This window comes from Excalfactoria chinensis, chromosome 1 (genome assembly GCF_039878825.1).
Source record: "Excalfactoria chinensis isolate bCotChi1 chromosome 1, bCotChi1.hap2, whole genome shotgun sequence".
In the NCBI taxonomy this organism is placed as follows: domain Eukaryota; kingdom Metazoa; phylum Chordata; class Aves; order Galliformes; family Phasianidae; genus Excalfactoria; species Excalfactoria chinensis.
Window position 1 is genome coordinate 116,468,670 of NC_092825.1, and position 26,456 is coordinate 116,495,125.

The 26,456-nt window shown below is 39.2% G+C and overlaps 2 protein-coding genes across 5 annotated transcripts in view; both read right to left on the bottom strand.

The window, feature by feature from the left end:
* Nucleotides 1-460: 460 nt before the first annotated feature.
* TCEANC (transcription elongation factor A N-terminal and central domain containing) lies at nt 461-9,400 on the bottom strand. Of its 4 annotated transcripts, none has more exons than XM_072348701.1 (3): nt 9,263-9,358; nt 5,291-5,384; nt 461-1,675 (listed from the first exon to the last, which is right to left on the bottom strand). In XM_072348701.1, exon 3 carries the CDS (start codon nt 1,665-1,667, stop codon nt 591-593), a length of 1,077 nt encoding a protein of 358 aa, XP_072204802.1. In that variant the 5' UTR covers nt 1,668-1,675; nt 5,291-5,384; nt 9,263-9,358; the 3' UTR covers nt 461-590. The 4 variants fall into 4 exon arrangements, with proteins under 4 accessions (XP_072204802.1, XP_072204784.1, XP_072204774.1 ...); XM_072348683.1 differs by having other exon boundaries at nt 9,255-9,342; XM_072348673.1 differs by lacking the exon at nt 5,291-5,384 and having other exon boundaries at nt 467-1,675; nt 9,263-9,400.
* A 4,740-nt stretch (nt 9,401-14,140) lies between these two features.
* The window catches only part of EGFL6 (EGF like domain multiple 6), a 37,584-nt gene continuing 25,268 nt past the window's right edge, over nt 14,141-26,456 (bottom strand). The window contains exons 9-12 of the mRNA XM_072357511.1: nt 19,448-19,528; nt 17,379-17,465; nt 15,434-15,699; nt 14,141-14,236 (exon numbers count right to left, since the gene is read on the bottom strand). Of these exons, the coding sequence (XP_072213612.1) occupies nt 14,141-14,236; nt 15,434-15,699; nt 17,379-17,465; nt 19,448-19,528 (530 nt within the window). The remainder of the gene's footprint in view (nt 14,237-15,433; nt 15,700-17,378; nt 17,466-19,447; nt 19,529-26,456) is intronic.

The following is a 26,456-nucleotide window of genomic DNA, read 5'->3' on the forward strand; positions in this document are numbered from 1 at the left end:
GCACTTGCTCTTGTTGGTGACTACCCAGCCCTCTAATTTGTCAAGGTCTGTCTGCAAGGCCTTTCCACCCTGAAAGGAGTCAGTAGCTCTTCCCAGTTTACTATCATCAGCAAACTTGCTCAAAACACCTCCTAGTCCTACATACAATTAATTTATGAAAACATTAAGGAGAACTGGACCTAAAATGGAGCCCTAGGGAACTCCACCAGTGAGCAGCTGCCATCCTGATGTAACCCAATTTACTATAACCCTTTGGGCCCGTCCCATTAGCCAACTGCTTACACATTTCTTTATGTTTTTGTTTAACTGTATGCTGGGCATTTTGTCCAGAAGCATTCTGTGAGAAACAGTATTGAAATCTTCAACGAAATGGAAAAAGACATCATCAGATGGCTTCCCTTTGTCAACTAGATGGATGTTCTTGTCATACATTAGCAAATTAAATTTGCTAAACAGGACCTTTTTTAAAAGTGCTTTTGCAATTTTTATTTGTGCCTGTATAGTATCAATATCCAATTTTACAATATACAGTTTCAAGAGACACCTTCTTTTATCTGTGTTTTTCAATGACTTCTTAACGTGAGCGAGCATTACAAACAAATCCATCTGCTGTGATACCATTGTTCTCCGCATTCATTGCAAATAACAAAAGTCAACATTTGTTCATCGGGATTCGTGTTTCGCACCCAGCCTGGAAGAAAGAGAGTTCCTCTGGTAATCATAGTGACAGTGCAATCAGATTTTTCACAGCGCCTACACTTTATTTTGTTTGTCTGTGTGCCATTAATAACTTGTGGAAGCTGATGTTCTTGAATAGAGGACTCTGTGTACAGGGCCCTGAGCTGTTTCAGTTCATCACTGGCCATTTCCATCACTGTCATCTCAGCAAAAGCCTTCGGACTCAAAGTCCCTGAAAAAAGGTTATGTTTTAAGTTGCAGCTTTTAGGGTTCTTCAAGTTGGAGATTTTACTTCTGATGCAATTTTTATACTTTTTGTCATTTTTAGAATGAAGAGCAAAAACATGTTCTTCAATTTCTTTAGAAAGCTTTAGCCATTTATCAGCTTCTTCTCTGTCTTTGGCAGAACTCGTCAAAGCTTTATAAAGAAGATCTGTGCATTTACACCTCAGAGCTCTCATGTGATCCTGCTGCAAGCCTGCTTCATTAACAAGAGGTTTAGAACCTTCATTATTGATATGCCCTTCATCAAAAGGGGAAAGCTGATCTACGCTGCCTTCTGCGTTGTTACTTGCATTTTTAACAGTTTGTGGTGGGACCAAACTTTTAGAAGGAACAGCATCTAATGCTTCCTGCTGACAAGGTCCTTCAGACAGCAGCTGTTCTCCAGGAATCTCAAGATGTTCAGTTTCCACACTCACACATACAGAAACTGACTTCTTGGCTTGCACTGCTTGAAGATGGTTATTCTTGTAAAGTGCTTTCCATCTTGATAATAGCTGCTTTGCTTTCCTTTTCAGCTCTGCTGAAGGGCAGCTCTTGAGTACTCTGTATACAACCTTGACAACTTCTGTCCCCTGAAGATATTCTACAGTCATACTGACATCTTCAAGCTCTTTAAGATGATCCTCAATATCTTGGAAATTGTTCTCAGAGAGCAGCTTTTCAATACAATGGATTCTGTATATAATATTTTTCTGGTCAGACATTTTTAAACCTGAAAGGAAAAAAAACCACAAAACATTTTCTGTAATTATGATATTTATTACATTATTTTCTTTATATTCATCTTGTACGTTCTTTTTAAGCTATCTTATTTGCATATATCACTGGTTTTGCCAACCTTGAAATGGTTTATAGTAGAATTAGCAGAACAAATGCAGAACCGAGGAAGCCAGGTCCTGAGAAAGTGTAAGTGGGCATACTAGTCTAACTCACGCAAGGAAAAAGGTGGCAGAAAGAAGGACCTGGGAACTCCTGCTGAGGCAGAGTTAACCATTCAAAATTAATTTTTAAGGAAAAAAACAGTATTTTGCCAACAATTGCACCAAGAAAGGCACTGCCAGTAGAATTAAAATGTCTAATCAAACTTGTTTTTCTATGCACATAGAGCAAAATAGAAGTAAAAAGGGTCAGTCCTAACTACTACGAGGAGACAGGTAACTACAAAGCCATTCTGCCAGCTGAGATTACAGGTGGATTTTGTGGTGCTTAATGCATTAGCATTCATACCACTGAACTACCAAGGAGCAGTGAGTTCTGAAAGTCAGTGTTTTTCACTGAAAGCAACAGATGAACACTCATTGATGTATAAAATCTGCTATCAATTTATACCTTTTCCAAGACATATAAAAGGAAGCTTTATAGGCAATGTATCATCCCCTCCTCACGCATAAGGCAGCAAAATATCAGAGTTTTTACAGGATTAGTGTCAACAGATTCAATTTACTGAAAATGTTGGTTTTGGAGAACATTCGTTTTTTCATTGCACAAAATATGAACATATGAAAAATCTCGTCCTTCTGCTGCAGTAGCTATTTGAATAACATAATGTCCCCACTATGCTGAATACATTCCATACTGCTACCTTCCTGATAGCCTCCAAGGGCAGACTTTGAGAAGTAAACACTACAACTAATTTAATCTGAATGTTACAAATCGCAACATGAAAATTTACCTCAAACCAAGCAAGATTCTGCTGCCATCTTTCCAAAACGTGCAAAATAATCTTTCTCTTTTTCATAGATTGTTCTAAGTACTGAGATGTCTGATTATCTGTTCTATCTGTTGTCTTGTTTTAATAAAACATGCAAGTTCCAATTAACATTAACTTCTGTTGCAGACAGATGAGATATATGAGGACTGATTCTTCATTTCAGACTGTTTCCTCAAGTCTTCTTACTTCAAAAGAATAAAACTACCAAGTTAACGTGGGAACGGGATCTAACAAAATGTACCTAAATAATTTTTTCATGCACTTATTGAAGATATCAGAATTTTCAGGTGTTCTGAAGAACTTTTAAGTATCACCACAACTTAATATGGGTAATTTCTACAATTAAGGAACAATAAGTAGCTGAACACATTTTATTGGGAGCTGTAAAGCTAAGGTTAAGAACTACTCTGCAGTATGATTAAGGGAGTGATACTAATGTAACTCAATGGATCATAAGCCGCAAATCACACTCTGGATCCTGCGTCACCCATGATTACCACCAATACCTAAACCCTTCACTTGTCATGCAAGAGATCACACGTTCTCTCTCTTCCAAAATCAACTCTTCACAGCTGCTAACCAGAGACCGCACATCAGACTGGTAAACTTTTAACAAGTCCCTGTCATTGCTCTTTCCCTTCCTATCTCTGTTATTACATTGCAATTTGATCATCAAGGCTACTCAAAAACAGTCACACCTACAAACTGATAAGAGAGCAACTGCAAACTCCTAATTGCTACTTTTGCAAATTCTTAAGAGTTAAAGACATCCTAATATTGATACATGTATTGTCTTCCAGCAAGAGCCTTATTAAGGCATGCTCCCATATATTCTGACTGGTGTTAAATGACAAGAGAAAAAAAACTAATTCAGAAAGCAGGATTTCAGGGTTCAAATGAGATTTCCTTCAGATTACTGAAAAGCCCTTTCAAACCATGCCTGGCACACTGCTACACACAAACTAACAAAAACATTACTAACATTATTCTCCTGCTGCTGAACAGAACTAAATGTGTAGGCACACTGAGCGGTGTGTTGTGAGCATGCGTCCTCTTTCCTTATGATTTAGTCTTCTGTATCTGTGCAAAAAAATTGTTGGCTGGAATTGCATATATACCCTGACGCTATAAAAGGTCACTTGCATTTAGAAACTAATACAAGGCCAGATAAACACATGCACATTTGAAGGAACTCACAAGTAGATTTCTTGCACCATCACTATTTCCATGATGAAATCTCCCAAGAAGGGGGGAAAAGAAGAGGGAGAAGAGAGAAAGCTGGATAATTTGCACGTTTCACAGCTTTCAGCTGTACTATGCATGCCAGAAATAAGTTTAAACATTAGGGAGGGCCTTGGGGCTCAAAAGAAAAGAAGAAAGACAAGACAGTGAGCATCAACTTTCATTATGTTTCTATAAGCACAGACTACAGACCAGCCTGACCTCCATAGCAAACACTGTCTGCTTTCACTTCACTTGTCTTGAAACAGGTCATTCTTGCCTGACATTTTGAAGTCCCGTTAGAGCTCAATAATGTCTATAACAGAAATTATTTTTCTAAAGCATTTTCAGAAACAGAGAGAAAACAGAGATATGCTTTTTCAAATATATTCGTAAAACTGCCATAATAAAATAAAATAAAATAAAATAAAATAAAATAAAATAAAATAAAATAAAATAAAATAAAATAAAATAAAGCACATAGAGCTGAATCCTTCCTCATTTGTTCTGGTAACCAACCACAGAGTTTGTAAGAGAGGAAAGAGTTGTTCTCTTAAGCAGGGTGGCTATGGTTACAGCAGGGCAGCTCCCCATCTCCCAAACATTCAGCAGCTGACATTAGAAGATGGTGATCTGCTGGCATATATTGCTTTTCATGCAGTCTAGGGCAGAGGCAGGGAGACTGTTAAATGCTCAAGCAGTACGACTGCCCCATGCCTTAGATTCAACTCCACTCCTTCTAATGCATGCCACTTCAAATGTAATTTTCTTCAGTGCTTGCAACTATCTATATACATTATGTATTATGCTACTCATACTGCAAAGTTTACTTACCCAAATGCATGACAGCCTTGTGTATTTTCAACATTTAGTATGTAGCATGCAGGTTTATAAACTACATACATTTTATTTTGGTTTATTTATTTTCAGTCTTAGTGCACTGTATGTACAGTGAGGGAAAGCCACATGGATAGGAGCTTGCCATATAAACTGCACAACTTTCCTACTTCCCAATCAGTGTACTGACGACTATGGACATGCAAAGAAATTCCCCCACACAGTGCTTTGGTAATAATTCATCCATGCATACACTTATCCTCTGTGACAACGGTGTTTTTGTTTTCTTTCTGACCTTCTAGTAGTCTGCCTTGGATTGGATTAAATATAATATATATTTTCTGCCTTAGGACTTTTCCCACACTAATGCAGTGATTAAATTTCTAGAAATCCTAAGATCTCCATAGTGGTGCATTTACTTTTTCAAGCTTATCCAACAGCAAATTCAAGTAAAGGTTATGGTAGCAGTTGAACAAAAATGGATAACAGAATGTGGGCATGAAAATATGAAAGTTTAAAACTAAGTTTGGAAATTCAGTTAGCTATTAAACTACTCACGTTTACGTCCAAACAATCACTTCTGAGGAAGTGCTTTCCTCAGCTTGTATGACAAACAGCAAAGAGAACTGGGTGACCCTCTTACTCAGCAGAACTATGTAAAAGAAAAATAAGACATCAAAACACATGACAAGACCAGAATTGAAATCTGTAATCAACATCTTCAGCGGAGTGGGATATTCACTGGCTGCAAGTAGAAATGCAAGAAACAACTAGCAGGGAAACAGCCAAGTAAAAGTAATAAATATGCCTTCATTAATGACAAATGAGAAGAAGGGTTTCTGAAGAGAAAGCATTGTCCACATAGCATGGCACTGCTTTGCTGTGTGTACACAGTTTTCAAAGGACCTTAAAATACTTCAAGCTGAAAAGTGATACGTATCCATAAAGTACTCCACTACCTAGACAATCACAAATTTCATCTTATTAAAAGGCAGTGTGATGAGAAACAAAAAATGTTGTTTGTGCATGTCTGTCTCTGTAAGACAAGTGGCAACTGGATTTTAATCCCCAAGGCTGTTGTTGAGAACAAGCACAAACCCAGTACGTTTCACAACTTCTGACTTCCTTCAAAGGTTGAGGCAGAGTGCTTAACACAGGGAATCCTGCAGAGCATATCATACTAAGTCAGTATGTCAAGGAACATTTCTAGAATCAAGATACAAGAATCAAGATACTCTGAGTCTACTGCATGTTTTCCCTGTTCTTAGAGGGAGAAACAAATAAATACTGATGCAGTGGCAATGCTGGAGGGCATTTTCTAGCCAAAGTTCACACTGAACCAAAGCAGAGTAAGCCTGAGTTCTTTCTTACTCACACATTCCTTGAACACTGATGTTTCTGCTGTGTAACAGGGTTTTGATGTTTTGCAGCATAATGGCAAAACCAAAAATCTACAGCCTATGTTCCTCTCCCAGCTACATGAATACTTTACTTGGTTATTTTGTAGATGGAATTCTGCAAGCCTGTTCTAATCTAGGCAACAGTCAGACACCCTGCATGCTGCCAAGGGGTTGTTGTTTTCTGCTGTCAGATATGCAAGAGCACTGATTGAAACAAGTTATTCAGCAAATAGGAAAACAGAAGTCTAAAAAAACTGCTGGTAGTCTACAAATATCCATTATTAGTTCTGAAGCTTACACAATGAAACTTACTCACCTCTCTGGGGCATGCCAGTGAGGTGCTGGATGGTGGATGCCCCCCCCCCCCCCAAGATGTGTTTCAAGGCCAGGCAGGATGGGGCTTTGAGCAACCTGGTCTAGCAGGAGCTGTCCCTGCCTATAGCAGAGAGTTGGGAGTACACAATCTTAAAGCTCTCTTCCAACCCAAACCATTCAATGATTCTGTGATTCTATGAAATGCTCTGCCACATCTGTCTTAGCAGGTCAGCTGCTAAATGAAGACCACAGTCAGAGAACCACAGAATCATCAAGGCTGGAAAAGACCTTCAAGATCATCTAGTCCACCTACCACCAATATTTCTCCACTAAATCATGTCCCTCAGTACAACATCTAAACGTTCCTTGAACACTTCCAGCAATGGTGACTCCACCACTTCCCTGGGCAGCCCATTCCACTGCCTGAACATTCTTTCCTAAGAGTGAAGAAATTTTTCCTAATATCCAACCTGAACCTGCTCATAACCCTTTAGCCCACTGCTCTACATTTCTGGTAATCTCTCCAGTCCTAAAAGATGTTCGTAATTTTCAACATTTTAGGGGAAATAAAATAAAATAAAATAAAATAAAATAAAATAAAATAAAATAAAATAAAATAAAATAATAAGCAGAATAAAGATGAAATAGAAGAAAACCTCAGAACTTCTGAAGGGAAAGTGTTTCACATAAAGTTGGCTGCAGTTTTAAATGGGAAAATATTTTACCACTTGAGGGAGCTGTAGTACAGCAAACCCATGCAGCCCTGTGTAAGTGCACAATGAGAAAACCCAGCCTTGGGGATAAAACAATTTCCCTATGGCCTTTAGGGTATTTTACATTTTTAAGGTACCTATTTGCATAATATTTGGCAAAATAAACCCTCAAAAAACAAACAACAACAACAAAACGCCCTGTATGCCCAAAGGTGCCCGGTCACAGACTGGAGGGAAGGTTTTAATCCCTCATCCAGTCTTCGTGCCACACACTGTTTTTTCATCCAACATTTAAAACATTTGGAATTTTACCACTTCCCCACTTGATTTAATGCTATTTGGCAAATGCTGCTCAGCAAACAGTCAGCAGTTTTCTGGTGTCTTCCTTGTTCCAAGAAGTAAGAAATTCAAGAAAAAGGCGCATGTACAATAACGTGCTTTTCCCTGAATTTATGAAATACATCATGATTGTTCTTGTAGAGCCGCATGAACAAAAGCATGAATAAACATCTCCATCTCTCCTACAACTACACAAGGCGCTTCCATTCTACTTAACTTCAGTGAAGTATGAAAACAACCATCTGAATTATAAGTGAAGGCAGAAACTGGTTTGCATTTTCAATTAGGCTCTGTAATACTGTGACGCTGAGGTACTTTCTTGCCAAATTATCATCACCTTTCACACTTGACCGAATGGCATAATGAGTCACTGCGTGTACAAGAATTAGCAATGGTGATCAATAAAGATCTAGTAAGTCAGTTTGCTCTTAAGGGGAAAACAAACAAACAAACAAAAAATAAAACAGGCTACCTCAGGTCTGAAATACAGTCATCCCAAAACATTGTACTGAATCAGAAGGTTTTAAAAATGAAAATCACTGCATGGGGGAAAAACAAACAAACAAACCAGTGTGAGAGATTTTCTGCTAACTAATCATAGAATCATCACAGAATGATAGAATGGCCTGGGTTGAAAAGGACCACAATGATCATGTAGTTTCCACCCCCCCGCTATGTGCAGGGTCAACATCTTCCAGACCAGGCAGCCCAGAGCCACGTCCAGCCTGGCCTTGAATGCCTCCAGGGATGGGACATCCAAAACCTTCTTGGGCAACCTGTTCCAGTGCATCACCACCCTCTGTGTGAAAAACTTCCTCCTCATATCTAACCCAAATCTCCACTGTCTCAGTTTAAAACTAAGAAGCCAAACTTTGGGAAAAAAGCCTGCCCTCTCCAAAATCATTTGGGGTAAGTGCCTTCTCCAGACACCTTCACAGATACAAAACCATAGTCCACCTTCCCTTAGTGCAGAAAACTTCCACTGATAAAACAAGACAAAGTAAAAATGCATCCAAGAAAGTGTAGATGAATGTCTTGGAAGCTTAGAGCAGGCAGAGCATCAGTCATCTTCTCCTTTATCCCTACCTGAGATTCAGATGATTTTTCCTCAAAGAACACCATGTAGTTGGAAGAAAACCCAAATTATATCCAAGGCAAAGATCAGAAACAGCCAAGTGTTCCTAACAGTGTAACAAACTGTCTCCAAAAAAACATGGTAGAAAAAAAAAAGATCAAATGTCATTTTAAACTCAAAGCCTAAGAGGAAATTGATACTGATATATTGATTGAAATCGATATATTCTATATTCATAGAACCATAGAATCGCTCAGGTTGGAAAAGACTTAAAGATCATCAAATCCAACCACAATCTAACCATAGTACCCTAACTGTAACAACCCTCTGCTAAATCATGTCCCTGAGCACTACATCCAAAAGGTTTTTAAACACATCCAGGGACTGTGACACAACCACCTCCCTGGGGAGCCTATTCCAGCGCTTAACAACTCTTTCTGTAAAGACGTTTTCCCTGATATCCAACCTAAACCTCCCCTGGCGCAACTTAAAGCCATTTCCCCTCATCCTGTCACCTGTCACACAGTGACTGTCACCCCCCCTGCCCGCGCCCGTCCCGCACCCCTCCCGCGGCGCTCGGATTCTGCCGGGCCCCACCGCCTCCCTCGGCCTACCCCCGAGTAACATCGGTTAAGAGAGGGCTGTGCCGCTGAGGAATACGCAGCACTACGGATCCGTACCCCTTTACCTCCGCGCTGGGCCTCAATGCGGCGCAGCCCTCCCCGCCTCCCAGGCCGCGCTGCGCTCCGCCATGTCTGCGAGCGGGCCGGGTGGGGGAGCAGCGCGGCCTGCTGCCGGCGGGACCCGGGGCGGGCCATGCCACGGGCTTTTTTCTTTCGCATGCATTGTACGCAGAGTATTCACAGTGATTCTGGGAAAGATGTGTATTTCTGGCAAACTTACGGGTGTATGATAGGGTTTATTCTCAATTACAGTGAAAATCAGTATGATTTTTACGTAAATGCGCTTGGTTCTATTCACTGATGAGGCCTATGCTGCCCTCTACTGACAAGAAATGTTTCTGCCTCCTACCAAGGACGTTTCCAGGCAGAAACAGCCCTTTTGGTAAATACTTGAGTGACGTAATGCTGTTAGGGCGGTCAACTTCATTCCGTGTATTATACACAACTGGTTACGCAGTTGAAGTCAGGCTTCCTTTTTTTGCCTTGTTTTTGTGCAGCAACAAAGTGTGGAACAAGTCTGAATTTTTACAGAAGAAGAGAAGCTGAAGGATGGGAAGAAGACAGCATGGCTTTTCACAGCTGGCACAGACTTCCTTTAGCAGGGAAGACACAAGGAGCATGATTTGCCCTGTGTGATGAGTCTTCCCAGGAACAGAGATCAGAACAAAGGATGCCACTATTTGAGGCAGGTTCCTTACTCACAGCCTTCTCCATTAAACTATGTTAGTTCCAATGAATCATTGTTCCAGAGACTATAGGGCCTGGAGCATCTCTCTTATGAGGAAAGCTGAGTGACCTGGGTCTGAAAAGAAGACTGAGAGGGGATCTGATTAATGTCTGTAAATACCTAATGTGCGGGAGACAAAGGGATGAGGCCAGACTCTTATCAGCAATGTGTGGTGATAGGACAAGGGAAAATGGCCACAGACTGAAACATAGGAAGTTACGTACAAATGTGCATAAGAACTTCTTCACAGTAAAGGTGATGGAGCACTGAAACCAGATTGCCTAGAGAGGTGGTGGATTCTCCTTCTCTGTACATGTTCAAGACCCACCTGGACTCCTATCTGTGCAACCTGATCTATGGAGCCTGCTTTGGCAGGGGGGTTGGACTAGACAATTTCTAAAGGTCTCTTCTAGCCCCTACAATTCTGTGATTCTGTAATAATGCTTTCTCAGTTACTCCTGAAGTAAACCAAAGGATAAACATGATATACTTGTTATGTTCATATACTTGTGTAATGGTATATATACATATCTTTGTGTTTTTGCAGGGTTTTCCAGGATAAAATCAGCACTACAGTAACAGCTTGCTTTCCTTGAGATTTCAGCTTGCTTTCCTTGAGATTTCAATGTTGTCTGTGCTAAGTATCTACTTCTCTAAAAAGAACAGACTTCTATTCAGCAAGGTGAGATACTCCGCCAGCTGATAGATTGTTAAATATCCACAGAAATAGTTGGGAAGATGTTGGTTAGACAATTGGTGAACAGTCCGTCTGCACCATCAGACAAGAAACCTGTAAGATTGCTGCAATGATTAATTTGTCTATTAACTTAGATGTACATTTATAAAAGAGTTTGCAGTTCTTGAAAACAGTGCACTAATAGAATCACAGAACAATGCATTTCCTTTTAATGAAATAGAAATGTTTCTTCTTACAGTTTCGAAGATGTTGATCAAGCATTAGCAGTGAAATTTTGCAGAGATGTACTCCCATTCACAAAACATTTATGGTGGAATTATTTGAAAGAAAATATGTATGAATTCCTTTCAAACCTTCTTCCTTCAATTTGTTTCCCAAGGGATATGCTTTAGACTGTTCTTATTATTGCCTATTCTTGGAATTGTAACAATTGACGCTTCAGAATATCCCAGACAATATGTGTTCTGGCAGAAGGACTGATGGACAGGCATTTCCTGTAAAATCCCTAGACACAAGCTCTGAAGCTGTGGTTTGAACTTTCTGAAACCTTGTGCACAGGTAATGGGAGCAGCTGTTTCCAATGAAGTAGAACTGGGGAGATTATATCCTTCCTGAAGACCTGAAAGAGAACTGGTAAGTGATCATTTGCTAGAAGTGCTTCTAGTGGGGGAGGCTAACTTAAGTTCTGCTCTTGGTAACAGTAGTGTAGAGCAAAGTGTCTGTAATGAAATCAGAAGAGTACAAAATGTGGCTGAGAACAGCTACCACAGACTACACGAAAGTGGCTGAGAATTTGTCTCCATATTTTCATCAGAAAGCTTAAGCACCAAAGCTTGGTGCTTAATGGATAGAGACTACTCCAACAGAGTTTGGGAATCCAAGTTAAGCACCAGCATTCCATCTACAGCCAGCAGAAAGCAGGGGAGTCAGAAAATCAGGTTTGGAAGATGTGAAGTGCTTGAAGAAGCTGCTGGTTTTGCTATTATCTGAGTACAGAAGGAGCAGCAGCAAATTAAATGTACCACCTCCTTTGTGCTATGCAAAACTGGGTTGCTATCTGCAAACTGCCTCCTGTGAGTGGCTCCTGCAACACTGTGACTCCCAATTTGGCCTGGGAATCATATGAGAGAGCATTTAGAGCTGGGCTATGACAAAGCTTGTCTAGGGCTACTCAGCACTTGTGCTCACTATTGGGGTTGTTGGAGAAGCACCATCATTGCGTGGAAATAAAGAGAAGCATAGGAAGAAAAAAGAATGAAATGATATTTTAAGGTGGGTTAGGGATATGTTATTTCCTTTAACACGCATCAGTATTTCCATGGACATCACCAGTATTTTCTTGCTGTTAATCTTTTCATGAATATATTTCATGAATTTCTTTGTGTCCAGTGCAAGCAGGCTTATGTTTCTATCCAAAACATTCAAGCAATTACAAATTATAAAATATGAGTGATAATCAGTCACTGGAACTATCTCTCTATTATCTTCATCCTTATGATCCTTAAAGATTGCAGTGGGGAATCCTTGTTTAAGGAATCAAAACATCTGAGAGCTGCAGAATGTTAGGTTCTTCTTAATTGCAAGCTGTAAGATAATCATCGTGCACAAACATGCCTTGGCCATTCCATACATTCAGGGTTGACAAAATGAATCATCCCCGTTAATTGTTTTGGCTGTTGAAGAAAAGTGATTGAAACCTTTCGTTACGTATCATTCAGGATTAAGTGCTCACATTTGTAGAGTAGTTTTTGAAGGACATAGTATAGATATAGGTAATTAGGTAGGGTTTTTGTTTCTACTAACCTGCGGGCAGAGAGCTACGTCCAAAGTTTAACATCAGCCTCAGGAGCTGCAAATGATACCATCAATGTCTGCTGATGCACTGATGAGATTTTTATGAATGCCGATAATGCAATGCATTTTGTTGCTTCTGCAGAAGCCATCTTCTATGCTTTGTGCATTGAACAAGTAGTCTCTAGATATTATGTTTACACAGGCAGAATTTATCCCAAAGCAAGTATAGAGGATGAAACCACTTTTACATGCCAAATAACCACACACATAAGAAATTCGCAGCTGCGCTGTTCTGTTTTTGAAGTCAGATTTTGTTTGCTTTAAATACATATTTAACTGTATTGCTTCTGCAATGGCTCTCATGTTTGTACATGAAGTGTACAAACAAAGAAGTGCAGAATTCTTTGGCTTCAGGGGCACTGTGCACATGTAAACTACTGCAGGTTGAAGCTAGACACAGAACTTGATTTTAATAAAACAGACCTTTAATCTTCTCAGTTTCAGGCATCCCCGTCTGCTTGAGATGCAGGTGTTAGGTATCCTCAGAAGAGATCAAGAGGGAGAAAATGGTCTTTTGCTCAGGCTTCAGTCCTTCAGCTTCTTTCCAGAGCAAGGGGACCTGGATTCCAGACCCTCCTTACATGCAAATGTACATACATGTATGTGCATAGGCACGTGTGGCAGAGAGTGGCAAGATGTCAGCTTCTGCTTTGCGGGAGAAGAGTCTGCTTCCCTCTCAATTCCTGGGGACAGCGGGTAGTCTCTATCCATTTTGCTGAAGTCTGAAGAACGCGAAAGGACTTGCAAAAGAGATATATACTTCTTGATTGTGTAAGAATGAGCCTTACTGTGTGGCCGCTAAACCATCCTGTCTACTGGAAAATGAAAATGGTTGTTTTGTGCCTCTGTGCAGTAAAGAAGGTATGTAACTCAGCAGGATCCTGTCTGCTCCTGAAGGTCAGTACAGAGCATGAGGTTTCTTTACTTTTTTCAGTACTAGTTGGTAACATCACCTCTATGTGATGCATAATAAATGCTTATGAAAAAAATAAAAAAGCAGATCACTTCCTAAACAGTGATTTGTGTGACTCAAAGACACCAATGACAAAGAGAAAGTTTTGCATATTTTATTAGCAATTAAAATATTCCCCAAAGATACAACTCCACTTAAAATTTAGCTCCGTCAAGACAGGAAAAAACTTCTTTTTTTTCTTTTTTTTTTTGAATAAAATTAATATCTACACACTAAGTAGGAAGTTAAAATTACATCACCAGGAGTAGTAGCATCCTCTTATATACTGCTTTGCGCTCTTGTGAAGTAGAAATGCAATAGAAGACTTAAGAATAGCCTTGAAAAGGGCTTTAAGAAATGAAAGGGTACAGAGTTTGTAAAAAAGCTAAACAAATATTTTAATGCCTCAGAACCTTGAATGATAAAATACAGTAGTGATACATTCAAAGCATGTATTAGATCTGACTCACAAAAAATAAGTGTGCTCTGCATCTTGCACGTGTCGGTTCCTGTTTGCATTGCTGCACTAAGTTCAAGGCACAATTTGTAAATTTGTTTTCATTCTTTTTTTATAATGAAAAGATTAAAAAAACACTACTAATAAGGCAAATATTAAAAATAGGGTTAAATCCAGTATACTCAAATATCCATTCTCAGGTGTCTTCTGGGCATAAACCAAGAACTAGTATAACATTGTCCACTCCAATTTCTCCAGTTTTGCCCTTCCCACGTTCTGATTCAAAGATGATCTGTCAGAAGAAAAGAGATGTATTCACAATGAAAACGTAGTTTATCCAACCAGTCAGTGACTCTTCAAGTTAAATATCTGAGGAATGTTTTATAACAGTCCAAGAGAGACTTAATGACTCAAATCCCCGCAGCTTTTAGAATTTATATATATAATTCAAACTAGGCTGATAATCCTCTGTACAGATTTACAATACCAAATGGATTCATTTAATAAGATTGCTTATTTTCATTGTACAAAGTAAATGCAAATTGAGTGAAATCCCATTATAATATTGTGGCATTGCTGCTGTATGTGATGTTAGTGCCCTCCATTTCTTGGAGACATTACAATTGTTCATTTTCCATCTATTTGGATCCTAAGTATTAGGCCATATATCTGATAAATACATATATTTCTATCTACTGTATATATGGTAGGCTACTAATTATAGTTGCAGTACTAAGCACACATAGTAGATTTGTTTTTATCAATAGAGTGTCTGGGGTTTTTATTTTATAGACTGATTCTTATTTACGCAACAGTTCTTCTATGGCTTTCTGGCAGTGCAAAAAACTTCAGAAAGGACTTCAATTTCCTTTATGCTTCCATTATTCAATTGTACATATAACCCTTTGCCCTGCACTGAAAATATTCAGTCATATACATGGAAATCAGGCTCTAGAATTTCAAGAAGAAACTTGCTGAAACCCTTACTGATGCAGTTTTCAGAGAATTACTGGGGCACAGTGTTCTCTGCTGGCCAAACATACCCTGCACCTGTGGTGACTGCCCAACCTTGATTATAATGGCATCTCTTTTTGCACTAATGATCTACGTGAGTATGGCTTGAGAGCATTGTTTTCTACGAAACGGGGATAATTTTCATTTTTCCAAGCATACACTCATGCCTCCCATTGCATGAAATAATAAGCAGAGATTCTGATAGTTTGTGATAATTGGAGATCTGATGAAGTTTTTATAAAATGATTGGGTCTATCTGGCATCTGTGTCCTAGCAAACTGGAGCAATTCTTTTCTGAAACTACAACCATATAATAACCTCTCAACCTTGTAAAACCTGTACTCCTCCATTTCAAAACAGCTTTTCAATTGCGAGCATATAATGCCTGTGAAAGAGCTGGTGGAACACTTGAGGATTAGGAAGAAACCTATTCTGTTGGGTATAGTAGTTAGGCTATAAATTACGTGAGACTTACACTGTTAGTTGTTTCAATCCCCTGCAATATTTCTATTTTTCCAGTTCTCCATCTTTCATCTTTTCCTTTGTCCTGCTCCCAAACAGGAGCAGTTTTTTTGTTCACCGCAAACACTCGGAGTTTTCCCACTCTTTCGCCAGCAAGCCGATAACTGAAAATCAAGCAGTAGGTGCTCTTTGGTTTGAGGTCAGTCAGGAGAAGTTTTAGGCGGCCCAAATCCTTCTTGTGACCCACAAAGGCTGGAACAGCCATGTAGTACCCATCACCTTGTAACAAAAAATGGAAAACACAACTTTAATGAACATGTGGTACTTACTTATTAGCACATTGAAAGCAATTTTGCTAAGAAAATAAGTAGAAGCTCTGTTACTTGAATAATTTCAAATCAGGCTAGAGAAAAACAGCAGGGAGTGTAATTTTCAAGGAATAAGCTTTTGCTATTGGAAGTCAGATCACTTTAGAAAGGAGATGAGTTCATATTTCACTCGCAATTACAGTCATTCTTCCTTTCATTGCAATTTTCTGTATATTTCAAAGGCAAAATCAAAAAGGCAGTTTTTCAAATGCAATAGCTTGAAACATGGTGCTGTGCCTCTCTGGTCAGACCATTTCCAGCATTTGAGCCAGCTCAATACTCTGTGCACTCTCCTCTGCAGTGATGACAAACTCATAAAGGAACCAACAGTTTATTCCTTAAATCCTGGAGGAACAACAAAATGAGAGATGACATGCAAAGGAATAAAGGGATAAAATAACTGGGTCCATAAATTGACATAATCAGCAGACCTTTAGCTGTGGAAATGGAACAAGAACTGAGTAAGGGCTTCCTGAAAGCTGCAGGAAAGAGAAAGGTACTGGGGAAAAGGAAATATGAGGAGCAGGAGAGGAAGGATTAGGAAAGAAAGTCAGATGGAAAGACTATGAAAGAACAGGGAGAGAATGTGTATGTTGGAACTGAAACAAGTGGTCTACATTATCCACTGGTTCTACTGTAACATCTTCTGCAATGCTTCCTGTGCCACAAAGGAAGACCACAGAATCACAGAAGGGTTTGGGTTGGAAGAGACCATCTAAGATCATCTAGTTCTAACCTCCATACCATGGGAAAGACACCTTTTACTAGATCAGCTGAGGATGGGGTATCTGCAGTTTCTCTGGGCAGCCTGTGTGTGCTTCACCACCTCATCATGAAAAATGTCTTCCTTGTATCCAATCTAAATCTTTTAGTTTAAATTCATTGTGTCTTGTCCTATCACTATACTCCCTGATAAGAAGCCCTCCTCATCTTTCTTTCAGTCCCCCTTCTAAGTACTGAAAGGCTCCCCAGAGCCTTCTCCAGGCTGAACAACTCGTTACAGGTTTCCATTCCGACACTGAAGTGCTGACTGTAACTCTTCAGACACAGGCATCCAGCCAATTATTTGCCCATCCAGCAGTCAATCTATGAAACTTACATCCCTCCAATTTACTGATAGGAACATTGTCAGGGACTGTGTCAAAGGCCAAGCAGAAGTCCAGGTAGATGACATCACAGCTCCTTTGTAGAAGGCCATGCACAGTTATCACAGTGCTATGTCTAAGCCATGTGAGTGACAACATTCCTACATCCATCTAAATGGCAGATGTGGTTAAATATCCTACCATCCTTGGAGAGACACAATGCATAACTAATAAGGTTTCAATTGTTTTGCAACTTGCAAATCTTAACAGTTATATTCAAATCCTTCTTCTCATCTTTCGATTCATTTGAACTGAAATATGTTGCTAAATAGCAATTGCCACTGGAAAAGCAACTTCCACTCCCAGCCTCCTCTGCTGCCTTGATTAATTCTTGATTCTGTTTTCTACTCCGCCTTCCCCACTTTTTTTTTTTTTTTTTTTTTTTTTGGAGAGGATAAGACATCAAATCACAGCTGAGCTGGAGGATAGATATTTAAATAAACACCTCTGTCTCGATCAGCAGGATTCCAGTCAAAGTCATCATTAGTATCTTGTTTCCAGTCGCAGACTCCTCGACTGAAACTGCAGTCAACTAGAAAAAAAAATGGCAATAGAGACACACAGATAAGAGAAGCGTTGCATCTTAAATACTGGTGTTGCATCTTAAGTACTGATACAAGTAATTTGCCCTTTATTCACCTAGTTGTAAGTCTATGTATTCTAAAATTGCCCCCAATTTCAATTCAGGCAATGTTGACCCAGATTAATTTGCAAAAGAAGCAAAACATTGGAGTTTATGTAGCAATTCTTTCCTTAACTCACAGTAAAACCTGTTGTGTCTTTTTACTGCCAGTCTCCCATGTGCACATGATTTTATAGGCTATGACTTCTGTATGCTGCATTCCTGCTGATTTCCAGGTGTAGTTTGAGATGTCAGTTTTTAATCTGAGCACCATAAATGGTTTGGGGTCTGCAAATTTTCAAGCTCTACACTTTTCCATATGTGCAACTACACTGCTGTCATTGCATCAGCTTGCTCAAGCTTCAGTTCTTGCCATCAAAAAGAGAAGCTGACTTCCCATGAGAGGAATCCATTGCTTCACACTGAATAGTCATACTATATGGAGTTGGGAACAACCCAAATATATTAACCTTTAGAGCACACTGCAAAAAAAAGTGTATCATAAGTGTATCATCCAGAGCATACACAGCCTTTGTGACTGTAAATGAAAATATAACTATATAATTATACATAAGCAAAAAAAATAAGAACAGTGCAATGCTAGCATCAGATCAATATGTCAGCCATCTGAATTTCCATAGAAGGGGGAATTCCTTATGGTTCTTTGCAAGGATTTTATCACGGGACAGAGAAGTGTAGCACACAGCAGTTAAAGAGCATTATTATATAAATCCAAGTCTTGTTTCCAAACCTACTACTCTCTGAAATGGGGAAGAAAAAACATTATCTCACACCAAATGTCAGCCATCATATTTGCTTTTTTATTTTAAGCCTGGGAAGCAATTCTCCATAGCTTTTGATTGAAATCCACCTTGTCCAAAATAGATCTCAGATACAGTGAATTCCAACATTTCGGCCCCTGCCCACTTAGCTGTTAACTCCACAGAAGAATGCTGCTGTTCTTTAAGTGCATTAGCTCAATGAACCCTCTTGTCTTTCCCTCTTGGATTCTGCTTTTTTCCTTGGCTCTTGTGATTCTCCAAAGCCACTTTTTAGTTTCTTGCTATCTTTGCCTTTCTAATAAAGGCTGCACAACTTAAAATCAAGTTATTGCATTACAGAAGAACTGTTTCCCAGCAGAAGAGAGGGTGAAAGTGCCCTCTGATCTGCTCACACACTCTCTGCTCTGGCCTGAGGTACACTGCAGTCTGTCATAGTTACCAGAAGGCAGTGCAGTTTTCTGTTTGGAAATGTATGGAGTGGTTTCCTAGGTCATGGCCGAAGTTTAACTTGTATGCATAAATTGACTGGTTTTGAGCCTTGTATGCTGCCAACTGATTTTACAACAATTTTTAATGTGAATAAAGAAACAAAGAATCACCTTACTCTGATATCCACAGGACTTACTGATGAATTAGGAGCTATCATGAATTTATAGACAGGCCGTTAAAGATCCAGGATAAATATTTACTCAGTCACGTCAAGGGAAACTGAAACCAGGACAAGATCCAATAACAAATGGCTGAAGGGCATTGGGGTATGATTGTGAGCTATGCAACATTTTTCATACATGGTTTAATTTTATAGATGGCCAAAATGAGTTCATTTTTTTTCTGAAAAAAAAAAAAATAAAGAAATTCACTTGTAAATTAAATTTCCACGTTGGGGAGCTTTCCACACACATCTTAGGAAGAGCTAACATGTTTTGAAAAGAACACGAAACCAGGTTTTCATGTTGAAATTGGTGAAATGATTTGGCCATCTCTAAATGCTCACTAACCTTTTGTTGTATGTTAAAGACCTTTAACTGGTTCAGCTAAGGCTGATCCAGGTTCTTAATAAAACATGCCATATGCGATAAAATAAACAGTGCAGAATAAAAAAGAATCTACCTTCATGCTCTTGTCTTGTCACCGAAACTCTTCTTTGTGCCAGGAGCGGGCCAAAGGCAGCTGCTTCTTTACCCTGGGGAACTGGTGAAAACAACTTGTCAAGAGCCAAATCATAACAGGAACAGAAAGCAGAGCTTTATTTCTCTATACCAATTGCAATCATTCATTTAAGTAATTCAATATATGTGTTTTTCACTTCTCCATCAAACTTAATTTCTTAACCCTGGTTAGATACTAACTCTGAAGAGTAAAACTTTGTTCAAATTGCTAATTCCCTCAGCACTGTGCCTTCTAAGATGCAGGCAATTCAGCTGCAAGGTTCACAAAGTCAAAGAGCTTTGCACATGCTCTTCCTTCAGCATGATGGCCTGTTTTCTTGCTTACAAAATTTCAGCTACTGGTTGAAGTATTCAAACTGAAAGAGATGGTGAAGACACCGATGTGAATGCTTGGCAGCAAACAGGAAGCTCAAAACATGGGTAATGTCTGAGGCTTTGTAAAAGCCATAAATCAAAGGCCCACACTAAGCTATCTGTGCTGCTGTAATGGGAACTCTGGGATATTATTCTTCTGAAACAGTACTATCTCCTGAGGCATTTGCAGGCCTCATCAGCTCAGCTGGGCACATGCAGGCTTCATCGACTCGTCCTCCTGTTGGGAAGGAAAGGCACGGCAATCGCTCTGCTCTTCCTCACCCTCCCTGCCACAGCTGGCGAGCACAGCCGCACATTTCAATCATCAGGTTTAGTAAAAATTCTGTAGAAATCTCTTTTGTAAAAACTAGTTGACCTGTCCTGCGCCAAACTGGAAGAGTCAGTACAGCAGTAATAAATGTCAGGTGCATTCTCTACAGTATTGGCCTAAAGGAAGTATTTATGCAAGAAGTGCTATTTTTTAGCAGCAGCCTGACAGAGGAAGGCAAAACCTCTTAGGTCTGATGAGCTACAAACTCTTATTTCCCATGGCTGTCAGCCGGGAGCCTAAGTACTTTTGAAGTTCAGTCGTTAATCTTCTTTTGTATTACTCTAAGTGGTAACTAGAGAAGTGCACGCAAAAAAAAGCCAATGGTTTCAAATTCTTCATATGGTGTTTGTGTAAATAACTAATCACAAACAAGGTGATGGCAAGACATGCTTTCAATAGTGGAGGACTCCATCCTTTGCAAAAGCATATGCAGATGATACCTTCAATATATATATATCCCTATGAAAAAGGAAGAGATAAGATGTCCCGTTTTAGAGGAGAGAGGGAGGATCCTTTGGATTACCGCTTACAAAAAGTATTTACGAAAGCGCAGCATAAGGAAGTTTACTTTTCAGACACACCACGTGGACAGCAGCTCCTCAGCAGTGCCAGGTGGTAGGAGCTACGGAAATCAAAACTACATTTCCCTACTCAGTATTAGTCATGCCTTTAGGAAGTTGCAGATGCCAAGTATTTTAAAAGTCATGAACTTCATATGTATGCTTCTTGTTGTTTTTTTTTCCAAACAAGAGTTCAGAATCCTGTTTGTTTCACGAGTTCCACTTACCTACAGATTCTCATAAAAATACTCCAGCATGCTTGAGGTTGTAAGCACGTGCTCAATATTAAGAACATGTTTACAACCCACTGCAAACCAGAGCCTCTAAGTACCATAAAGAATATGCCATTTCTTAATTTTTCTCATCTTTCAAAACTGTCAAAAAGTTGCTCTTTACGTACACCAGAGAAAACACACAGCAATGAAGAGGCCCTGGAGGCTGTTCCACAGGGGCCGATTGAGCCAAGAAAGGAGACTCCTGAGATCTTACAAGCTTTCTGATGAACTGCCAGGAGCTTGTTCCCTCTTGTTGCCCTTGCAGCCTTCTCCTCACCCAGAACACTGCTTACATCACCTGGATAATATTCTTACTTAAGGCAAAGATTAATAGATTTTTCTCCAAATTAATCTATGTCTTCATATACACATTTAGGAACAGGCAAATAGAGTTTAGTTGTTAAGTTCAGCATCATGCCATAAACTTGGCCTCGTATTTTGTGAAAGAGGCTCAGGCTATGAAAACCCTTGCCAAATTGAAGAAAGCTATTAAAATATGAAAAGATCTTGAGATGTGGAGAAATTTAATAGAAGATAGCAGCTGCCAGGAAGATTTATTTACAGAGTTACTGAATTACACTTGAGAGATACACATGCAGGTGTAGCTATGCTGCAAATGCTTCCAGTGAATAACCATCACGTACAAAGAAAGGTCAAATTTTGTATCCAAATCTATTTTTTGCTTTCAGTGTCAGACATTACAGCCAGGTTCTCCACTTACTGGAAGTTACCACTAGTGAATTATGAGAAACTCTATGCTTCAGCTTACAGAAGGGCTGACAAGAATCCTTACTTCTTGGAAGGTGCCTACATTTAACACTGAGCCATCACTGGACATAACCAGAATCCAAAGTCCGATCCCTCCTAAGTATTAGGCAGGAGTCAGACTTACTCTTTTCATCTCTTCTGCTATCCAGTGGTACTTGCAGAAATACAGACCTTCAATCTCTTGATCCTTAATAATACAGTCTCCAAGAAAAGCTCACATAAGGGCCACTTCTGGTGTAGCAGAGTTGACCCCTTATTTCTGCAGTATTGGCATCCACACACCTGCATATCTGTAGCACTAACTATTATATTATCTGCCATTATATATACAATTCTTTGCTTCAAGGTGCTTAAGGGCTGGTACCATCAGTACACTCTTATGAGGTAAGATGCGTTGATCTTACAGGCAGAAATTAGTGGCAAAGAGAACTAATACCCTAGTCTTCGGAGGTAGCTATATAACCAAATACAACCAATTTACCAGTTCACCAACTTGGACTACTTGTTGCTTCTTGTTTGGAGCTGGCTTGCACTCAGATTGCTTGGAGTAAGCACAGGTCCACCTGCAAAGTATCATTTATATAGATTCTCAAGTCAGTCTAGAAGTAAAATAAGGGATAAAGAAATCACAAAAGCAACAGAAAGTCTGCAGGAGCACATCTGGAAAAGATACTACACTAAAGGACCCAAAGTTAAAACAAAATACCCACAAACCCAGTGAGTAGAATAGATCTGTGGAGCACTATTTGACAGGCATGCTTTGGAAAAAGAACACCATTGCTGAGTGAATTGTGTGCTAAAGGACCTTACTAAAAACACGGATAGATTTTCCTTTATGTGCACTTGGTTCCACCTTTCTACTTTGCCAGCTACTGCATTTAAAATTACATATACTGTATTTTATACTCCTGGAAATATCATTTTGTCTGAAAAAATACGACTTGGATTATAGCTTGAAAGTTATTTTCTAGTTGTCTGCACTAATGCATCTGCTATCCTTAAAGCTTTAATTTCTTCTTGTATTCCTGGTAGTGGGTCTGTATTTCTTATAAATCACCAGCAGCATAAGAATGAGCTCTTCCTGAGACAACAGTACTAGAAGAACAGCTATGCAGCAGAATACAGGCACCCACGTGTTTTAAGGAGTTAACTGTAGGGATTGAGGTGTATTTTTGTTTCTTGATATGACTGTTATAATTTTTCCATCCCCTGGAAAACGCCTATGCTTGTTTTTGTCTAAGTAGCCTAATTAGTCTACATGTAGAAATAACACCATATCTGGGAGAAGCAACTCACTGTCAGTGATTCTCACACATACAATCCCACAGTGTCTAAACCTGTGGCATATCTGACACTGCTCTCTCAATGAAAACTGTAAGCAAACAAACAGAAACTCTAAAAAACAACCAACAAACCATTTCCACCCCCAAAACTAGAGTGGGCACTGTAAAAGAAATCCATCAGAATAGAAGAAAGAGTAAAATGCAGAGTGGTTTCCTGTATACACCATAGATCACCATCAGACTGAAAGGAATATGCTACGTTTCTGCTAACCATCCTCCTCTGAAAGAACTCCATCTGGCAGATGCCCAACATCTTTGGAGCTTTTTATCTATAACTGTGGACTGAGCTGCAACCTGAGCATTATTTGCTCACACAGTGGTCTAATTATCAGAAAAGAATGATATTAAAAGCGAACATCTTGATTAACGGAGAGTTTTCTTGCTCAGAATTAAGAGTCTAGAATGCATAAAGCAGTCTACTTATATTATTGCTGAATATATAAGGAAGTCAAAACTTTATTACCACCTTGGTGCTACCAAAGGAAGGAGCTTGGAAGTTAACACAGCTGGCTAGACTATATGTTTGTGCTTTACAAATATTAATGTATTAATTTCGATGTCACTCTTAGTGAGTCCAGTAGTTATTTTGTTCATGCACCATGGTGTGTATATCCAGAATATGAAATCTGGACTTGACATTTCAACGCCCATTGCATTTCATATCACTGCATAAAAGCAGTTCCTACTGAATTAACAGCTGTAGTTGAGGGTGTTTATCACTTCTGGAAATCAGACCTCAGGATCCCACACCACACAGAAAATAAGGAAAGGAATAAACACAACTCAGAACCTGAAACAACAATTTTTTCTCCCATTCCCTGCAGTTCATGCCTCATTTTCTGTGCATCTGAGACTTTTGTGATCAATAACACACAGCTCTGTATATTGAACCACCCCCTGCATTGCAGGACAGATCCTTCCTTCACACTGAACAAGGCAAAGACCCCATGGAAAATACTTATTAAAATCCATTAAGGAATGTATCACAAGGCATAAGAAGATAAGGAGGAAAAGTAAGCTTTAACAACTAAGTAATTTTGACATTTCTTCAGCGTTGAGGGCTTTATTTTTGCTATCTTAAACTACTGCATTTTTTAAAGACTAGGATGAATATTTCTCATAAACAACCTATTTTATATGGCCTAGTTTAATAATTTAAATCTTCATCTCTTAATTCCTTTTTTCCCCATGGCAGTTCTGTGTCTGCCCATATATTTTAGATGTAGTAAAGGGACTGTGATAAAATAGTGCATACATTTAAAAATAATAATTAGGATCTCTGAAAAAACATGACCTATCAATTTTTCCTAATTGGCTCCTTTTCCTGGAAGACAAACAATACTGATATTAATAATAGAAAAGGCAGATGCAGAATGAGCACTTCAGCGGATTACACAGGGGAACTTAATGTGGTAGTAAGGGAATTGTTGCTGAATAGAAAGCAGCAGAGGAAGAAGAAAAAAGGATGAGTAAAATTACCAGCTGTAAATTTGAGATAATCTCATACTCCAGAGAACATTCAATAACGTTAACAATGAAAGTCATTTTAAAGCCAAATGTTCAACCAGTTAAGTGGATGGATCGTCTACACTTAAGTACAATAATGAGGATCAAGTGTAGCTCAAGGAAATTTAAAAGGGAAGGAAACAGTTAATAAGCACAAACCAACTTGGAAGAAAAATGGAAATGGAAAAACATGTTAAGTTATGCACATAGTGGGGATCAAAACATAAATAAGCCATAAATAAAACAAAGTCCATATACTTAATGAAACTACTCCTGGGACACGGTAGTGTCCCTGTATGAAGAAGCACATCGATCTTCTTCCACAGCTCCCCAGCAGAATAACATCTCACTGGCACATTCAGCAAACAAATCCCTTATATTACTAATGTTAAATTCCAGTCAAATATGACTAGAACAAAGAGAGCAGAGGGAAAAAAAAAAACAAAAACAAACAGATAAAACACAATGCTTAGTATTTTCGAGCACTAACAGCAACAGCCAGTGCTGTTGATTGTAAAGGCTATTTCATAGTTGTTTCAAATATCCTGACTTGGTTGAAAAAGTCCTTGAGAAGGAACCACATCAAACATCATCACAGAACTCTCTTGTGTATTATTTTGACTTTATTTATGCTGTGGACAAAGGATTTTCCTGACGTGTCTTCAGTCACATTGGCAACTTGGAAATGAATCCATTGCTCACAGTGTGGCAGCAAGTATTCAAAAAATACCTAGAAAAAAATATCAAACCATACTCAGGTTTCCAATGTCTGGTAATTTTTCCTGGACTTTCCAAGTATGTAATGTCTGAGTTGCTTCCCTCAGCCCACCAATCCATCTATCACAGAAAGGCAGAAAGAGATACAAGGGCTGACTTGATGATATTTTCATCAGGCTGCTTTTCCTGAGGAAGTGAAATAGCCCACATTCCTTTATGGCACCGAGTACTGAATAAAAGCATCAGTAACTTATAACAATATTACAATAACAATATAAGACCCAGGCTTTATTGCTTCTTGTGAGACAATGGAGGTAAGACACCTAATTCTTTTGTCTGAAACTCTCACATGCATTTGGCAGTACCAGTATGATGAGGCTGGTCCAAGGGTAGCTTGCCATCCAGTGAAAACTTCAGCAACTTGACTTCATCTTCTGCCCCTGCTACCTTTTGGGGGGAAATTATTTATGAAAGGATCCTTAGAAGCTGGATAGAAAGCTGCATAAGCTTGCCAAGAGTGGAAGGCTGGGTAAGGAGGTAGGGGGTATGTGGTGTGGATGGCCAGAGCAAGAGTGGTGCCCTGGGTATAGGATCATCAGATTTGGAGTCATGGCACCATCAGCCAGAAATCTTTCATAAGACATCAAGATTGAGTACAGCCTGGAGGTCAGGATGCAGGTCTCATCACACTAGATAGCACTGTTTTTGGTACTATGATGAAATGCAATGTTGAAAGAACAGAAAAAAATAATAGAATTATATAGGCTGACCTGCTAATCAGGGGATTGCCTGAGGCCCATCTATCAAATTAGGAGTATTTCTGAGGATACATATTTCACCTGTATTCCTGCACCAAATTTTGGCCAGCTTTGTGGTAATAAAATACTCTTCTTCTATCATAAGAAGAATATCATACAAAATAGCAATTAAAAGGAAACATGAAATCCAACTGAGAACATATGTCAGTCTTCCTGATAAGTGGCTAATGTCAGATATTAAGAGAGATACATAGGATGCATGCTCAAATACCATCAGAGAGTGAGAACGCCCATTCAGATAACCTCTCTCATCTAAACAAAAGAGATAAAAAACCTCT